This window comes from Hoplias malabaricus, chromosome 3 (genome assembly GCF_029633855.1).
Source record: "Hoplias malabaricus isolate fHopMal1 chromosome 3, fHopMal1.hap1, whole genome shotgun sequence".
Lineage (NCBI taxonomy): Eukaryota > Metazoa > Chordata > Actinopteri > Characiformes > Erythrinidae > Hoplias > Hoplias malabaricus.
This window is the reverse complement of record NC_089802.1, coordinates 55,457,385-55,472,660: the sequence shown is the minus strand read 5'-3', so window position 1 is coordinate 55,472,660 and position 15,276 is coordinate 55,457,385. Positions and strand designations below refer to the sequence as shown.

Genomic DNA, 15,276 nt, shown 5'->3' with positions numbered 1-15,276 from the left:
ACACATTGTTTTGAGATACTAAGTCGATATATTGAGATACTATCTCATTATTTTGAGACAGTATCTCATTATTTTGATTATTGATATATTATCTCAAAATAATGAGAGAGTATCACAATATATTTTGATTTAGTATCTTAAAATATTGAGAGAGCAAATTGCATATTAATGAAAAAATAATTGCTTCCTTTTTTGTATTATGTGTAGTTGGAAACAGGCTTCCATTCTTCTCTTTGCTCCCTACATTATTTAGTGAGATTTAGGAGTCTGACTTGGTTGTCAGTTCACTAACTGTCCTTGGACAACTTTGTGCAGGTACAAACCACTGTACATCAGTACTGTACATTCTTGCTGTATTATGCTTTCATTCATGTTGTGTAGCCATCAGTTTACCCCTTTTCAAAGTTGCTCAGAACCTTATGCTTGACCATTTATCTTCCTTCCAACACATTAGCTTCAAAAACTGGTTTGTTATTAATTATACTACACAATTAAAAGTTTTTGAAAATTATTTTTGTCATTATTTTTAAAGTTTACTTTCTTTATTCAATCGACTAATTTAATTTAAAACACACAATAGATGTTACAATTTTGCGTAACGATGTAATAATGTTCATTGTGTAGTCTTTCCAATTTGAGAAAATCTGCGAATGAAGATAATCGTGTGAAGCACTTTTGGTCAGGAGTGTTTAACACACGCGTCTGGTCTTTCGCCTGTCTCCTGGCCCCGCCCATGCGCGCTCTCGTCTAAGCGAAGAGAGAACACGCGCCAGAGAGATGAGTGTGTGAAAGAGAGCTGGACTTAAACCGAGAGAATTTGTTCTCGACTTTTCGAGTTGAATGTGGACTTAAACCACTAGAGTCTGGTTGAAACTATGGACAGATGACCTGGGTAAGTAACGTTACTCATTAATAAAAGGCTGGACTATGAATTTTAGTAGCAGTGGTCAATTCAAACGAAAACAGCAGCAACAGAGTGAAGTATTACTCAAAATGACTCACTAGCTTCTCTCTCTAAAGGCAGCGCCATCCCAGTCCAGACAGGCTTCGGTCAGTTGTTCATGGATTATTTCTGTCTCCTCAGAGATCTTTATGGTAGACTTGGACGTGTTACTGGAGCAAGTGGATCCCATGCCTCTTAAATGCAGTGTTTGGTCCAACTTCATCTTCCTGCTGCTGGTCTTGGTCACTGAAACACCTGAAGCCAGCAGCGCGGCGGATGGTGTGTTATGTTTTGTATCAGTCTCAAACGAAAATGGCTAAAGTTTTGTGGAAAAAAATTCTTGACGTATTTTGTTGATTATTTTTTTAGATACAAATATAATATATAATGTAACAAACAGAAGAGTAGAAATAAAATGTGCTATAATTTTTGACCAGGCCAAGTTCTTTTTACCCTCCAAAACATAATTACAAAATGCAGAAATTGTTCATCATAGAGGATGTGTATTCTTCCACAGAAATCCACAAAGGGGGGGGGGGGGGGTTCTCACCACAGCTGTATCTAACTTACTGTGTTTGTCATGTATCTAAATGTTTCCCAGGGAAAAAATGCTCTTTATTATCAGCAAAGGAGGTCCACATGGGCTTGAGCTTCCACATCTACTGTGTCTCCAGAAACGACTGCCAGAAAAAAACGGTTTTTCAAGATATGGTGCAGTTGGATCACAAGCATTTAAATTCAACCACTGTCAGTATATACATCAAGAATCTGACAAAGCCCACCACCTTCATCTGCAAGTGTGATTCTGATCCAGAGCCCTGCGGCACTGACATCATTCCAGGGTGTACGTAAACAACACACAACTCAAAGCATTCATAAATTACGTTCAGTGTAACTGTTAATCAACCTCCATCCCTTATGAGGAAGTGTCTGGGCTGAACTGTCATGACTGCCTGGAGAAATAGCCTGTAACTGCTGAGTGTTAAATAAACGAAGCACTGATGTGTGAAATGCTGGAGTGAAAATGCAACTGAAAAAGTGCAGGGTGGAGGCTGTCAGAAAAAACAATGTGACTGTTCACATTATTCAAGCTCCTTGTTAGTTTTAAAACTAAGCTTTAAAAAAATCACCACAGTGAATTCAGTTTGAAAGTTGTTTACATTCTGTTTCAGATCCACCTGAGATTCCACAGAATCTCACTTGTGTGCAAGAAGGAGAACTCGGCAATGTGAACTGCACTTGGAAAACAAGATTGAAACCATTCATCCAGACCACATCCCACCTCCGGTTAGTAAGGAAAGAAATCAGATAACCTTTCTGAGAATGATCTTTAGCGTCTCTTTTCATATGATCTGTTTTGTGTTGCACTGGCTGAAACATATCTTTAAACTGGTATTAGTATCACACAACTGTGGAGATTTATAGTTTCAGGAGTATCTATACATTTAAAAGTTGTAAAATAATAAATAGTAAAGTTAAAATGTAGTATAGAGGAACTAAAAGGTACGCTCTTAAAACAAACATGCAAAAACAGGTCTTTACAACACCACATACAAAATGAAGGTGCTACAAACGTTCTTTGAGGGATTCCATAGAAGAACCACTTTTGGTTCCATAAAGAATCATTTTTGCTAATATGTTTATGTGGCTAAAAAGTCTTAAGATCAATTAATAGATCTTACATTTTTAAACCTTTAAATGATACACTCACACATCTCTTAAACAAATGTGGTTCTTTATAGAACCAAAATGATTTGTCTATTTCATTACTCAAAGGATCCTTAGTAATTTATTTTTAAGAGTTTAGAAGAAGCACTTTTTATTCCCTTAAAACACTTTCACAATGTTGGTTATTTAGAGAGTTGTTTATGTATAAATGAGATGAATCTGATTGTGTGTTTAAACAACTGTATTATGTTTAAAAGAACTTCCACATATTGTGAGGGCATAGAAACCTTATGTGGAAGTCCTTTAAATCTTAATTTTTAAAACACAATCTATATTTAAACACACATTAAGAGATGTGGTTCTTCTTTAGCTTGGCGCAAAGAGCCTTTTGTGAGGATGTCTTTTGCTAGGTGACTTCAATATGAATAAAACTTAATTAATGGTTTCTTTCTGATTTACATTTCCAGTATTGTGTAGGTTGCTGTTTGATATCATACAATTATAAAACAAAACAGTGATCAAATTGGGTTATTTCAGTTTTTAGACCTACTTTCTTTAAACATGATATATTAATCCAATAATAATTTAAACTTAAAGTTGTATGATTAGAATATGTTGTGATTTATACCACAGTAACACCATTTGTCATCTGTCCCCAACTAACTCACCAAAAAGTGTGTGTGTGTGTGTGTGTGTGTGTGTGAGTATATATATATTATATACACACACACACAAACACCAAACAACCACTGATTTATACAGTGTTATGTAATATTAGTATTTTTTGTTTTGCAGGGTGCAAGGGGAACCTCCTGTTGATTATACAAGTATTATTCTCCATGATGGGAAACTATCAGCTGTTTTTCCCATTCCAGCCTCACAGACAAACTTCACCGTGCAGGTCAAAGCCAGTAACAGTCTGGGCTCTGAATCGTCAGCGAACCACAGTTTTACACTCAATGACATAGGTACAGTAAACCTGAACATGGGGCTAACACACTGGGTGGCAAAACACATAAATATCCATTTGGCCATAAATGAGCTAATATTTTATAGCCTGTAATTGGATAATTTACTACATATTCCAAAAATAAAAAAATTTGCTAGCAATTTTTAAAATCCTTTACCTGATGCAGCGAGTAACTTCTTGTTCCTTTAAACAACCAAATCGGAACATGTACTATTGATTGGGTAACAAAATTGGAATTGAAATGACTGTTTCCAAAGAGTTTTAACCTGCATCAAGCAAAGGAACAACTAACGAGACTGTTTAAACTATTGGAATTAACTTAAGACCTTACTAACATAATGTGTCAACCTGACAGTATAGAGGTGAAGCTTCGGTTATTTGGAAGGAATGTGGTTTGGAAAAGATACCTGAATGCCTGTTATTGGAAATTGCTTTAAAGATGGTTGAAGTCAAATTGTGAAACATTGAAATTAGAACTCGTAGCTATATTTAACTGTGAAAGAGCATTTCCAAATAGATTCACAATGTGAAGAGAACTCCCATGATAAGAAACTAAGAAGCAGTAAAGTCATAAAACAGCCACTTGTTAGTGAGGATAATCAGGGGAAAAAGGTAAAAAACAATGGAAAAGGGTCATGTAGCTTGTGTAGTCCAGATTTACCCTATTCTAGAGAGTTGCATGCATCAGCTTAAGGGAAGCGTACATACATCAGCATTGTGATGTATTTACAATCTCACTGTACAAGCCTCTGGAGGCAGAATTGTGATCCGTAGATGCTTCTGTTAGTCAGGTTTAGGCTCAGCAAAGTTATGTGGCAAAGGTAAATTAGATGAGGAAGTGAATGACCAGCTTATCCCATCAATAATTACTTTTCTTTCCTGATGGCACAGGCATATTTTAGTATGAAAATGCTGAGATTGGGGCTCAGATTGTGACAGAGTGGCTCTTAATGCGTTTGAAGTCCTGACATTAAGGCATTTGAAAGTTTTTAGGATGTGCTGTAAAAGACTTTATGGAGTGGTTTGAAAGTACAGTCAACTGTGGGTGAAATATACATTTAGCTGTTAGAAGTTAAAAATATGTCAAAAATATGCCACTGATAATGTGTGCCAAAATCAAAGCTAAAAGCTGTCCAACAAAATAAGTGTTCGTGTGACTTTTGTTTTTTCCATCAGGCAGTGTTTTACACAATTACAACTGTGGACATCTCTAAAGAATTACACACAAATAATTAATACTCTTGCTATTTAATGACATCAATATTTGCTTATTCTATAACATTTATTAATATTTGAGTAGTTGGTGTTTCGTTGTCAAACAACATAAATTTAATCGACACATGCCAATAAACTATTATTAACCTTAGAAAGCCTTTTAAAAATATATAATTGGACTTTTTCTTGTTTGTTTACTTTTTGGTATTTAAATTTAATACAATAAAATGTGACTTATCATAATGTAAATTATCAGCAAATATTCAGTTACTTATCATTCACTGAGATTGTTAACTGTAATAAATATTTAGTTTTTATTTGGTTTATTAACTTCAAGGGCTGGAGAATTTGATTTTGTAGAAACCAGTGTGTAAGCCATTTTCTGAAAAACTCCAAGCAAAAAGTCCTACCCCCTATTCAGCCAGCAGTTACACTGATGTTCTCTCTGGCTCCATCCAGCCTCTCTTTGTTTAGCAGTGTAAGCAGTTACACTTCTCTCTGCCATTGCTTTAGCTTTCAGGCATGCGTTTCCGTGCATGTGTGCATTACACATGCATGGGTGAGTATAATATAGTAGACAGGCAGATACGGCATAGAGCCATTCCATTTCAGTCTGGACAAGGTTTTTACTTTCCTGTGAACCATATAAAAATGTTTTTAGTCATGTCAATTTAATGTACTGATTCCTACGGGGATGTAAAGAATATTTCAAGAAATATAACAAAAATATTTTTAAGACAAATCACCTACTTTGGCTTTAATCACTGTGACTGTTCTGTAACAATAATGTATGTTTATTAACTAATGTTGATTCTATCTTTCTGATGTTCTTGGTTTGTACAGTGAAGCCTATAAGCCCAAATATTGCAAAAGTGGAATGCTCCTCAATAACATGCCAGCTTCACCCAGACAACACCCAAGACATTCAGCTGGTGGAGATACAGTACAAAGCCGATTGGGGAAGCTGGAACACCCTGTCATTCGATGTATGTACACTTATTACACTCATCTACAATTTCAGCACTTTGTTCGGTCTGAAATCTGATCTGGACTGGTATGGTATCCTTCTTCGAATACCAGAAACCACTCAGCCCACTGATAATATACCAAGCTCAACATGTACAGCAGCTATTGGTTGACTCATGATGAGACTGGCAGCCCACAAACCTAACTGATTAGATTAGCACGTCAAGCAGAAAATCTTTTAAGGGCTGATTCACATCTGGTGAAATAAATGTCAAGAGATTTTGTTATGTAATGTGATATAACTTCCATTTCACTGTAACAACGTTTGAATTTACTTTTTAAATTCCTTTTTACATGATGGAATTTAAATCACATCTGTGTTTAGAATATGTTTCTGACAACATTAGAAATGTAGTCAAATGTTTTTACAAGGTTCACTGACACTACTTTTAATAAAGTTTGCTACAATCATTTAAATAAAATGATTTATTTAATCATTGGCACTTGATTGATTTAGACAGGGACAGTAGTGCACAACATTGCAAAGAGGAAATGTGACAAATTGTTTCAAAACTAAACTGAGACAAAAGTTAGACAAGACCTGTACTGCTGTTTTTAGCAGTTGTCTTTAACATGTTATTACACTGAAATGAATAATAATTTGCAGCTCCGTCTGAATGATCATCATAAGCTCTGTAGAGACAGAATGGTTGAGCTTATGATGATCATTCAGACAGTGCTGCACGTTATTATTCATTTCAGTGTAATAACCTGTTAAAAACTGCAGCTAAAACAGCAGTACAGATATTGTCTGATGTATGCTCTGAATGCAGAATTACAAATTCAAAATGACCCTGCACAATTTATAAAAGTTCACTATTTTTCATGTTTTATATCTTAACATATTTTAAAAACATGGTGCATCTGTCTAATAACAGACTTTGTACTTATACCTTTGCACTTGGAGATTGTTTTTAGAGTATGCAACAGGAAAATAAATCTCAGAGCATTCACAAGAAGGTTCAAACCACTGGCGTAACTTAAGAATGGATCGGCTTGGTTGTGGTTTTCCTATTTAAATACAAAGATGTTTAGTTTTGAGGCTTGGCAACACTGGTTTTGCTCTGATGATAATTTTACTAGGAATTAAATCACACTTTAAAATATAAGCAAAATTTATGTAACACTGCAGCCTTGCTATCTGAAGAAAGTATACAGACATTTTTAGTTATTAAGTGAGCAATAATTATAACAATTAGAATGAAGTTACTCACATTTAAGCTAGGATAGAAGGAATGAATATATGTGCTACAGGAATAATGAAACATTATCAAGGAAGATATGCCCTGTTTGATGTGTCACTGATTTAGAGTTGTTATTTCAGGCTCTATATATATGTTCCTTTCTTGGTGATTTTTATATTATAAAATAACTCCGAGCACTGCAAGTGCAAAGGTCTGCTGCAATGGTATAAAAATTAGTCATCTGTTTCATGTTGTTTCTATCAAAATGCCAGAATTCACGTACAGATCTGTGACTGTGTTCCAGCACTGGTCACAGATTCTGTGGTAAAATGCTTTATCAATTCACATATGAATTACCTCCACACAGAATTACCTGCACTTACTGGGCAGCACACAAAAATGAGTTTAACTGGAGTTTCTTAGTTACAAATGTTTACAAATGGATTTGTGTGTCTTATTTCTTTGTAGCACACACATTCAAGCAGGAGCTGGAAGATCACTTCACTGAAACCGTACAGCCTGTACAAGTTTCAGGTCAGATGGAAATTTAGCCCAACAAGAGGAGTGTGGAGTGAGTGGAGCAAGGTTGAGGCAATGACTGATGAAGAAGGTGAATTCCTAACATTATAATGACATTTTCTTACTTTACTGTGCCCAAAGCAAGGAATTTAATTCAGTTTATTATTTGGTCTTTGAAGCTTCATTCTTTTTAAGCACTGGGGCTGAGTATTTTAAGGGCAGAGACGTGTCATGGAAACAATGTGTGAAATGTGATGGTGTTAGATAACTCCGCTCTGAGTTCTGACGTCTGTTTTTTTTGTCAAAAAGTCATAGGGGCTGCTTCTAATGAGTTTTTGCCATACATCTAACCGTAAAGGGATAAAATATTTATTACTGTTCTTAAGAAAAAATATTCTGAATCTGTACCGAGACCATGCTGACTCGTGAGACATTGTCAATTTCCTAATGGCACGCATATTATCCACAAAGCAACTCCAGTATGGGACTTGTTAAATAATAACTGACATACAGATGAGTCTTCAGTGGTCAAAAAGATATATTGTTAGTTGTCTGGCACCTCAGCCTTGCAAAAGTGTGATTAAAAAATATTACACTGTCACTGCAGATCTTCACTAGGAATGTTTTTTAATAGATGCTTTTCTTAGTTATTTTCAGAGTTAAGATTTTAAAAATGCTTCACTTAACAAATAAATAATGTAGGCAACATCTGTGGCTAGAATAAAATAAATATTGTCCAACAATAGCCTTTAATTGTATGAAAACGTCATGTAGCATTGTCCAATATATTGCTAAAAGTATTTGCTCATCTGCCTTTGCATGCATATAAATTAGTGATATCCCATTCTTAATCCATATGGTTTAATATGATGTCAGCCCACACTCTGCAGCTATAACTGATTCGACTCTTTTAGGAAGGCGTTCCACAATGTTTAGGAATGTGTTTATTGGATTATTTCACCTTTCTTCCAGAAGCACATTTTTAAGTTCAGACCCTGGATTTGGACAAGAAGGCCTGGCTCAAAGTCTCTGTTTTAATTCATCCCAAACGTTTTCTTGTATAAAGTTTAACATGAATATAAATTAAATGTTATTTAACATTCAAGTCCATAATGAGCTGTAGCATGCACTTGCACAAAGAGCCTGGATTACCTCCAAGAGTTTAAAGTCTACAAAACATTGGCTGACAAACGACACCTGAACAGTCAAAGAAATCATTCTTTAGGAATCAACTCTTCTTCACTAAAAGCGTTTACTGTCTGGCCACTTTTTTGAACAGAGATGCTGCAGTGAGAAGGCTATGGAACAATACTCTGAAAGTACCTCAGAATACTATTGGATAATACAGCCTCTATTATTATCTTAACACTAAAATCTAAACACTCTAATACATTATTTTTTGGAAGTCGACTCCTCTTGGCTGTTCTTCCCTGCCACTCTTGTTGCCATGAGAGCAGTAAATAAACAGAATTGCCCTGCTTGTATTGTTTTCAAATCTGAAATAGCAGGTCCTTCAATGGGTCTTTCACATTTTCTATAGTTGTTATTCACTAACGAAATGTGCAAAATATTTTGTCATAATTTTAGTCTTCAAATGATTATTTAATTATCAGTTGGTGGTCATTGTGTAAAATAGGCTGTCAGATTTTTGATCTTAGTTTTCATTAATGGGCAGGCTCTGGACCTGCAGCAAACCTGAACTCAGTGAAGTGGATACAGAAAATGTATTAATAAAATAAAAAAAAATCTCTAAGGAAATCACGTGATTTGCGTTCTTAGGGTCAAGAACATGAAATGTTTAGGTCAGGAGCAAAAGGCAATCCGTATTTGTGTTTTTATTTTTATGTTTTACTCTGTCTACAAAATGATCCAGTGATAGCTGACAAAATGTAATCGAAAGAAACATTTAAAGATGTCAAATAATAGACTTCTTACAAAACATTGCAATAACAGAATTATCACAGATAAAGCTGAGATTTCTTGTAAAAAAAACTGTTGTAACTTGTTACTTAACAATTACCTGATTTTTTTATTTTTTTTCCCCATAGTTCCTGCAGCAATGGTGGATGCTTGGTATGTGGAAGACACCAAATACACAGTCAACAAGCACATACAGTTATTTTGGAAGGTACGTACATAGAATTTATTTATATATCTAAAATAAGTCTTGTATTTTCTGTAATCCTGCACATCCACCTCTTTAAAGGAAGGTAATTCAGTGATTGAATCATGCTTCCACACTCAAATATGGTGCTCTGTATCTGATTATCTGTATGTATGGGAATGTATAGTATAGTCATGCTGTTACTCCAGACTACCCCCCTCCCCAGGAACTACGTAAAGGTCAAACCACTACTGAGCAATATCTTGCATGATATGAACTGTATCCTTTTAACCACTCTGTTAAAGCAACAGCCAGAAGCCTTTCAAGTTTCAGTTTATGAAAAATCAAGTAAAGGCTTAGAGGAAATGACAGTGCTGACTCCTATGCTTTCACAGTTACTGCCTCTGTTTTTTCTTGCTTCATTGACAATGAAAGATTTTGAATCAGATTTAGTCTAGGGATAGTTCACATGCATGGAACTGTCCTAATAATTAAAAAAAAAGTTATTTTTTTTTTTTATTGATTTTTAATATATGATCTCTTATTGTTTGATTAGGAACTGAGTAAATCAGAAGCCAGGGGAAAGATTCTGGGATATAATGTGAGTGTGTTGGACCAGGAAGGTGTTTTTGTTAATCACACAATCAGAAGTCTCAGCGTGCCATGTTCCTACTGTGTTGTAAACATCTTTGCTGTGAACTCAAAGGGAAAGTCTCCTGTCAGAAGCATTCGTGTGCAGCCTATAGGTAAGCCATGAAAAAGGCTGTTTATTTATTTGTTTTCTTTATGCTGCTTTCCTTGTTGAGTGAAATGGACCTGCCTCATCAGGTAAAGGTTTATTAATTTTGTCTAAAGACATAGTTTTTAACTTAAACGTTTACTACCTGCCCGAAAAATGTGTGTTTTGTGCGTTGTTTGCAGATTCATATCCACTTCATTTGACTGTCGAAAATGTAAATAATTCCAGTATCGCCATCTCGTGGTCGAGGCCTGCCAGTGCACCCACTCTGAAAGAGTACCTTGTGGAGTGGTATCCTGCTGGGCGTAAAGATCAGCTTCAGTGGATCAGAGTGCAGCCCCACATAAATACTTCAAGCATTACTGGTCTGTTTTACATCTGTATAAATATATAACACTACTTTATATATGCATTTGTTGTTGTCTGATTAAACATGTAACATATCAGATCATATTTATAACCCATTTATGTGTGTATTCAGGTGGGAAGTAAGGGATTTTTGTTTGTTTGTTTTTAGTAAATAAAATGTTACTGCTCAGATAACTACCTTTTATCAGGTGCTTAAACCTATGTGTAATATTGTATACATTACTGAATCAAAATATGCTGTAATATGATATATCATGCTATATATATACTGATATAATATGCTATTTTAACATTTCTTTTACCTTTCTTTACCCAGAAACAATGCATATAAACTTATGTTTGTCTCTCTCTCACTCTCTCTCTGTCTCCCTCTGTCTGTCTCTTTTTGCCTTTTTCTCCTATCTCTGTACAGGTTTGAAACCTACTGTATGCTATGACATAGCAGTAGTTTATCTGCAGTCAGATGAGACAAAAAAAAATTACCTCAACAGTATTGCCACATGGCAGTCAGGTTAAATCTGCTCCCTTAAGTACAAATAAATACATAATAATTAAAAGACAAAAATGCGTAGGTGTTAAAATAACCATTTTCCTGTTCTCACAGCTCCACAACAGGGTCCTGATTGTTTTGCAACTGTGAAAAATGACAATGTGGAGATAAAATGGTATGAAGTTCATCCAGACAAAAGAGGAGGCTGTCTGATAAAATACAGCATTTACCTGCAGGTGGTGGGAGGCAAAATTAGTAACTACAGTAAGAGACTTTTTACAAAGGAAAATATTTTTCAATTTTCATACTTCAGGCTAAATACTGTCATATTTAAATAAATGTTAAAAATATAAAGTGGTGCAGACAAAGGCCTGAAGTTAATCCCTCCCCTCTCACTTTTCAGTTGTTGATCCCTCAAAGACAGAGTATACCATTACAGGCCTGGCCCTGGGACATCGATACAAGGTCTGGATCTCTGCCTGGACTAAAGTTGGAGAAGGGCCCAAAGGAAATGTATACAGTTTTATAACAAAATCAGGAGGCCCATCAGGTAAACCACTGAGGCATTCAGTAAGATTTAAAAATGGCAAATAAGATATTCTTTTGTAAAGAGAACATTTATATTTTACTTATTATTGTACAATAAGCATATATTTTGTTGCTACATGTATTTATCATTAGTGTGTATATATTTATATTACTTGCTTATAATATCCTGAGGTTTGGCAGTCAGAATATGCCTGCCTTTGTGTAATTGCCTGAAGATCTAGGTCCCTACATGAGGTTTAGATCCCATTGAGATTACCCAGGGCAACATGCTATTATTTATTTATTTATTTATTTATTTATTTATTATATATTAACATCCATCTAGTGACCACCACTCATCGAAAACCATGTGCTTCTCTTTCAGATGAGAAACCTCTGGTACTGGTAGTGTCAATTGGTTGTATAGTTTTCGTGACCTGTCTTATTCTTCTTATAATCTGTCAGTTTCCCTCAGTACACAGGAGGTAAGTAAGAAGAGGCCCATTCTACCAGAATACAGATTTTTCATTTTCAAATATAATTTTTAATGAACTCTGTTTTATTTCTTTGCAGACTTTCTCATTGCTGTCACTGTTTAAAGCCAAGCATTGTTCCAGATCCTGCAAATAGCAAATGGGCAAAAGAGTGTGCAACTGAGAAGGTATGTCGATGTTTTGATTAGAAATTGGACACACATTTAGGACAGTGTAAGCACAAATGTGTCTTTAAGCTGAAATGTTTAGAAACTAATATTGAGCTAATTTCAAATAGAACACCAGAGTTGCAGCATGAAACCTCATCACAGACACAGTTATGTCTGTCCAACAAATTAACAAATAGTAAAAAAATAATTTTTAAATAATTAGTGAAACCCAGAGGTGACCCTAAAGATCTTACCGGCTTGACACTGATGATAATTGGTTATTATAGCAGAGTCATACTGGAACTTGTTAGAATGAATTCCGGTAAAAACTTTGATACAAAATTTGAATACCACCCGCATTTCATTAACATCAAAGAGTATATGGATGAGTGAGTAATGTGAGTGTGAAAGAGAGACAGTGAGTGAGTGAAAGAGTTAGAAAAACCAGTTGGTAAGATAACATCAACCCTGAAAATGAGTGAAGTACATGGAACAGAAACTACAGTTGGCAGGGCACTTTTTAATTAATTATTTTATGTTTTAATTAGAGATGGACATGGGTAGCCTAGAATATGTATTGTGGTCAGTTTGTTTTCTTGTGGTAAAAAAGAATTTCCTGTTCTATTCATAGGGTGAAATGAAGCTGCAGTTGTATCTCAGTGACTCCAGTTTGAGTGAAGAGGAGCCCGATACTGTGGATGTACATGAGCTTCCCCATGAAAAGTTGTTCCAAAGAGAAACCTCTCCCATAGATGATCGAAGCCATCTGGTCAGCAACCTCAGTATATCGGACCAGGATCAAAGTGTCCTATCTTCAGCATATCAGCCTAAATCCAGCAGCTCATACATCAAAAGCCTTTCCCAAGAGTCAAACTCCTCAGACGGCACCCAAGCCTCCCGAAACACAGATATTACTGTGGATTACATTTCTACTCATGGAGTGTTGAGTGAAGAAGAAGAAGATGAAGAGGAGGACATGGACGTTTTAGGATTCTTTCCCTGCCCAATAAGCCCTTTCTTGGACCCGCTGATGTCAACTGGAGGCAAATTGACTCTGGACATAGTCAAAATAGACTGCAGTGATTTGAACCTCTGTGTTCAGTAAAATATAAACCACCCCCAACAGTTGCAGTATTGATGACCTTAAGACTGGGAGCTCTCTATGCTTCTCTTCTGTTGTTTACACTTCGACATCCCAAACTTTTACATCAGTCAGGAGTTTTTCTTTTGGCTGTTTTATGCTTTAAACATGAACAATTTAAACTAAGTCACTCAACAACACTAACAAAACAATTCACCAGAGCAAACTGCATTGTTGGGCAAATTACAGTGAGAAGCAATAATGTTATGAACATGTAGTGAAATGGGTTACGTTTGATATGCACACCAGAACCAAATATAAAAATTACTCAATTTCAGCCACAACATAATGCATACAGAAAAACATTATAAAAACTGCTTGCTTTTTAAATTAGATTATCTAGTAGTCAGCATGTTCAGTACATTTAACATTTTATTACAAAACCTCTACATGCAAACTAACATCTATTTTTTTCCCTAGTGTTGACAAATAAGGGCACAACTTGTAATGCTGAAACCTTTCAAACAGTAATTCGATAACATAAGTATTGATCTCATGCTCATCTTTAACATAAATTTGTATTCATTTACAATTTAACTACAAATTGTAGTAATGTAACTCATAACTAACCTATTTTACTTCATTCTGCCAATGTTTTCACTGTAATGTGGTTAAGAATATATAAATTACCTATTACCACCGAGCTTTAATACATGTCAGGGCTGGGACTCTCAAAGCTTAGTACTAATAAGATAATTGTTAAATATTAGAGTAAATATTAAAATGTCTCTACAATTTAATATGAAAATTAAGACCTTGAAGCTTTTGGGAAACTAGACTTAGATCAAAGAATTGTGTCTTGAGATATCTGACCAGTTTACCTCAGTTAAATACAACTCTATTTCAGACATTGTAAATATTACATGTTCTGTGATTAAGACAGAATCATCAAAAAATACTGGAAAACCATGTGTTTGTGTCTGTTCTTTTGAAATACATCCACTTGTCAATTTTGAGTGCAATGCACATATTTTGTCAGAAGACTTTGATTTTGGTTTATGATTATGGGTCAAAGTCATTGCTACCAACAAGATGCAACTTTGTAAACAAACCTTTTGCATGCTATGCTCTATTCTGTATTTTCTAGGGACATAATACCGCTGTGTGCACCTTAAAGTTGGTGCATTCATGTATTAGAAGGGGTGTATAAATATTTTGGACCTGTTCCGCTCAGTCAAAACAATGACAGCACCTTGTTTGTACACTCACCATTTCTTCCGTCAGCTCTACTGGCCATACAGGCGCACCTTGTAATTCAACTAGTCTGTAGTAATCTGCTGCTCTGCATATTTTGTTAGAAACCCTTATCATCCTTATTGCTTAACGCTGATATACAGGAACCCCACAGAGCAGGTATTATTTGTGTAGTAAATGATTGCAGTGACAGAGGTGTGTTGTGCTGTGCTGGTACATGTGGATCAGACAAAATAGGGCAGCTATTTTTCATAACGCCGCACGCAGACCAAAGGATGATTAAAAATTCTGCAGCATCAGATGTGTTTGACCAACAGATTGTGTCTAATAATGGAGAGTGAGTGGGCAATGCACAGCAACACTAATATGCTACCACTACTACTCCTGCAGCAATCAGAATGATCTACAACCCAGCTCATATCTGCTCTGTGGAGGTCCATAGAACAGAGTAAAAATAAACAAACATTGGTAGGTGATGCAGTGAACAATGAGGTTCATTTTAGGGGTAATGTATATCAGTGTGTAGTTTGTAACCTGTCAGTC

At 35.5% G+C, this 15,276-nt stretch overlaps 1 protein-coding gene across 1 annotated transcript; it reads left to right on the top strand.

Moving 5' to 3' along the window:
- Positions 1-753: 753 nt before the first annotated feature.
- On the top strand, positions 754-15,089 carry il12rb2 (interleukin 12 receptor, beta 2a). The gene is made up of 16 exons (XM_066663382.1): positions 754-892; positions 1,085-1,222; positions 1,545-1,787; positions 2,116-2,230; positions 3,407-3,579; positions 5,640-5,782; positions 7,475-7,616; positions 9,574-9,653; positions 10,186-10,375; positions 10,551-10,733; positions 11,150-11,248; positions 11,342-11,491; positions 11,631-11,777; positions 12,141-12,240; positions 12,329-12,416; positions 13,030-15,089. The coding sequence occupies exons 2-16, from the start codon at positions 1,093-1,095 to the stop codon at positions 13,501-13,503; spliced, it is 2,457 nt and encodes an 818-aa protein (XP_066519479.1). The 5' UTR covers positions 754-892; positions 1,085-1,092; the 3' UTR covers positions 13,504-15,089.
- Positions 15,090-15,276: the final 187 nt, after the last annotated feature.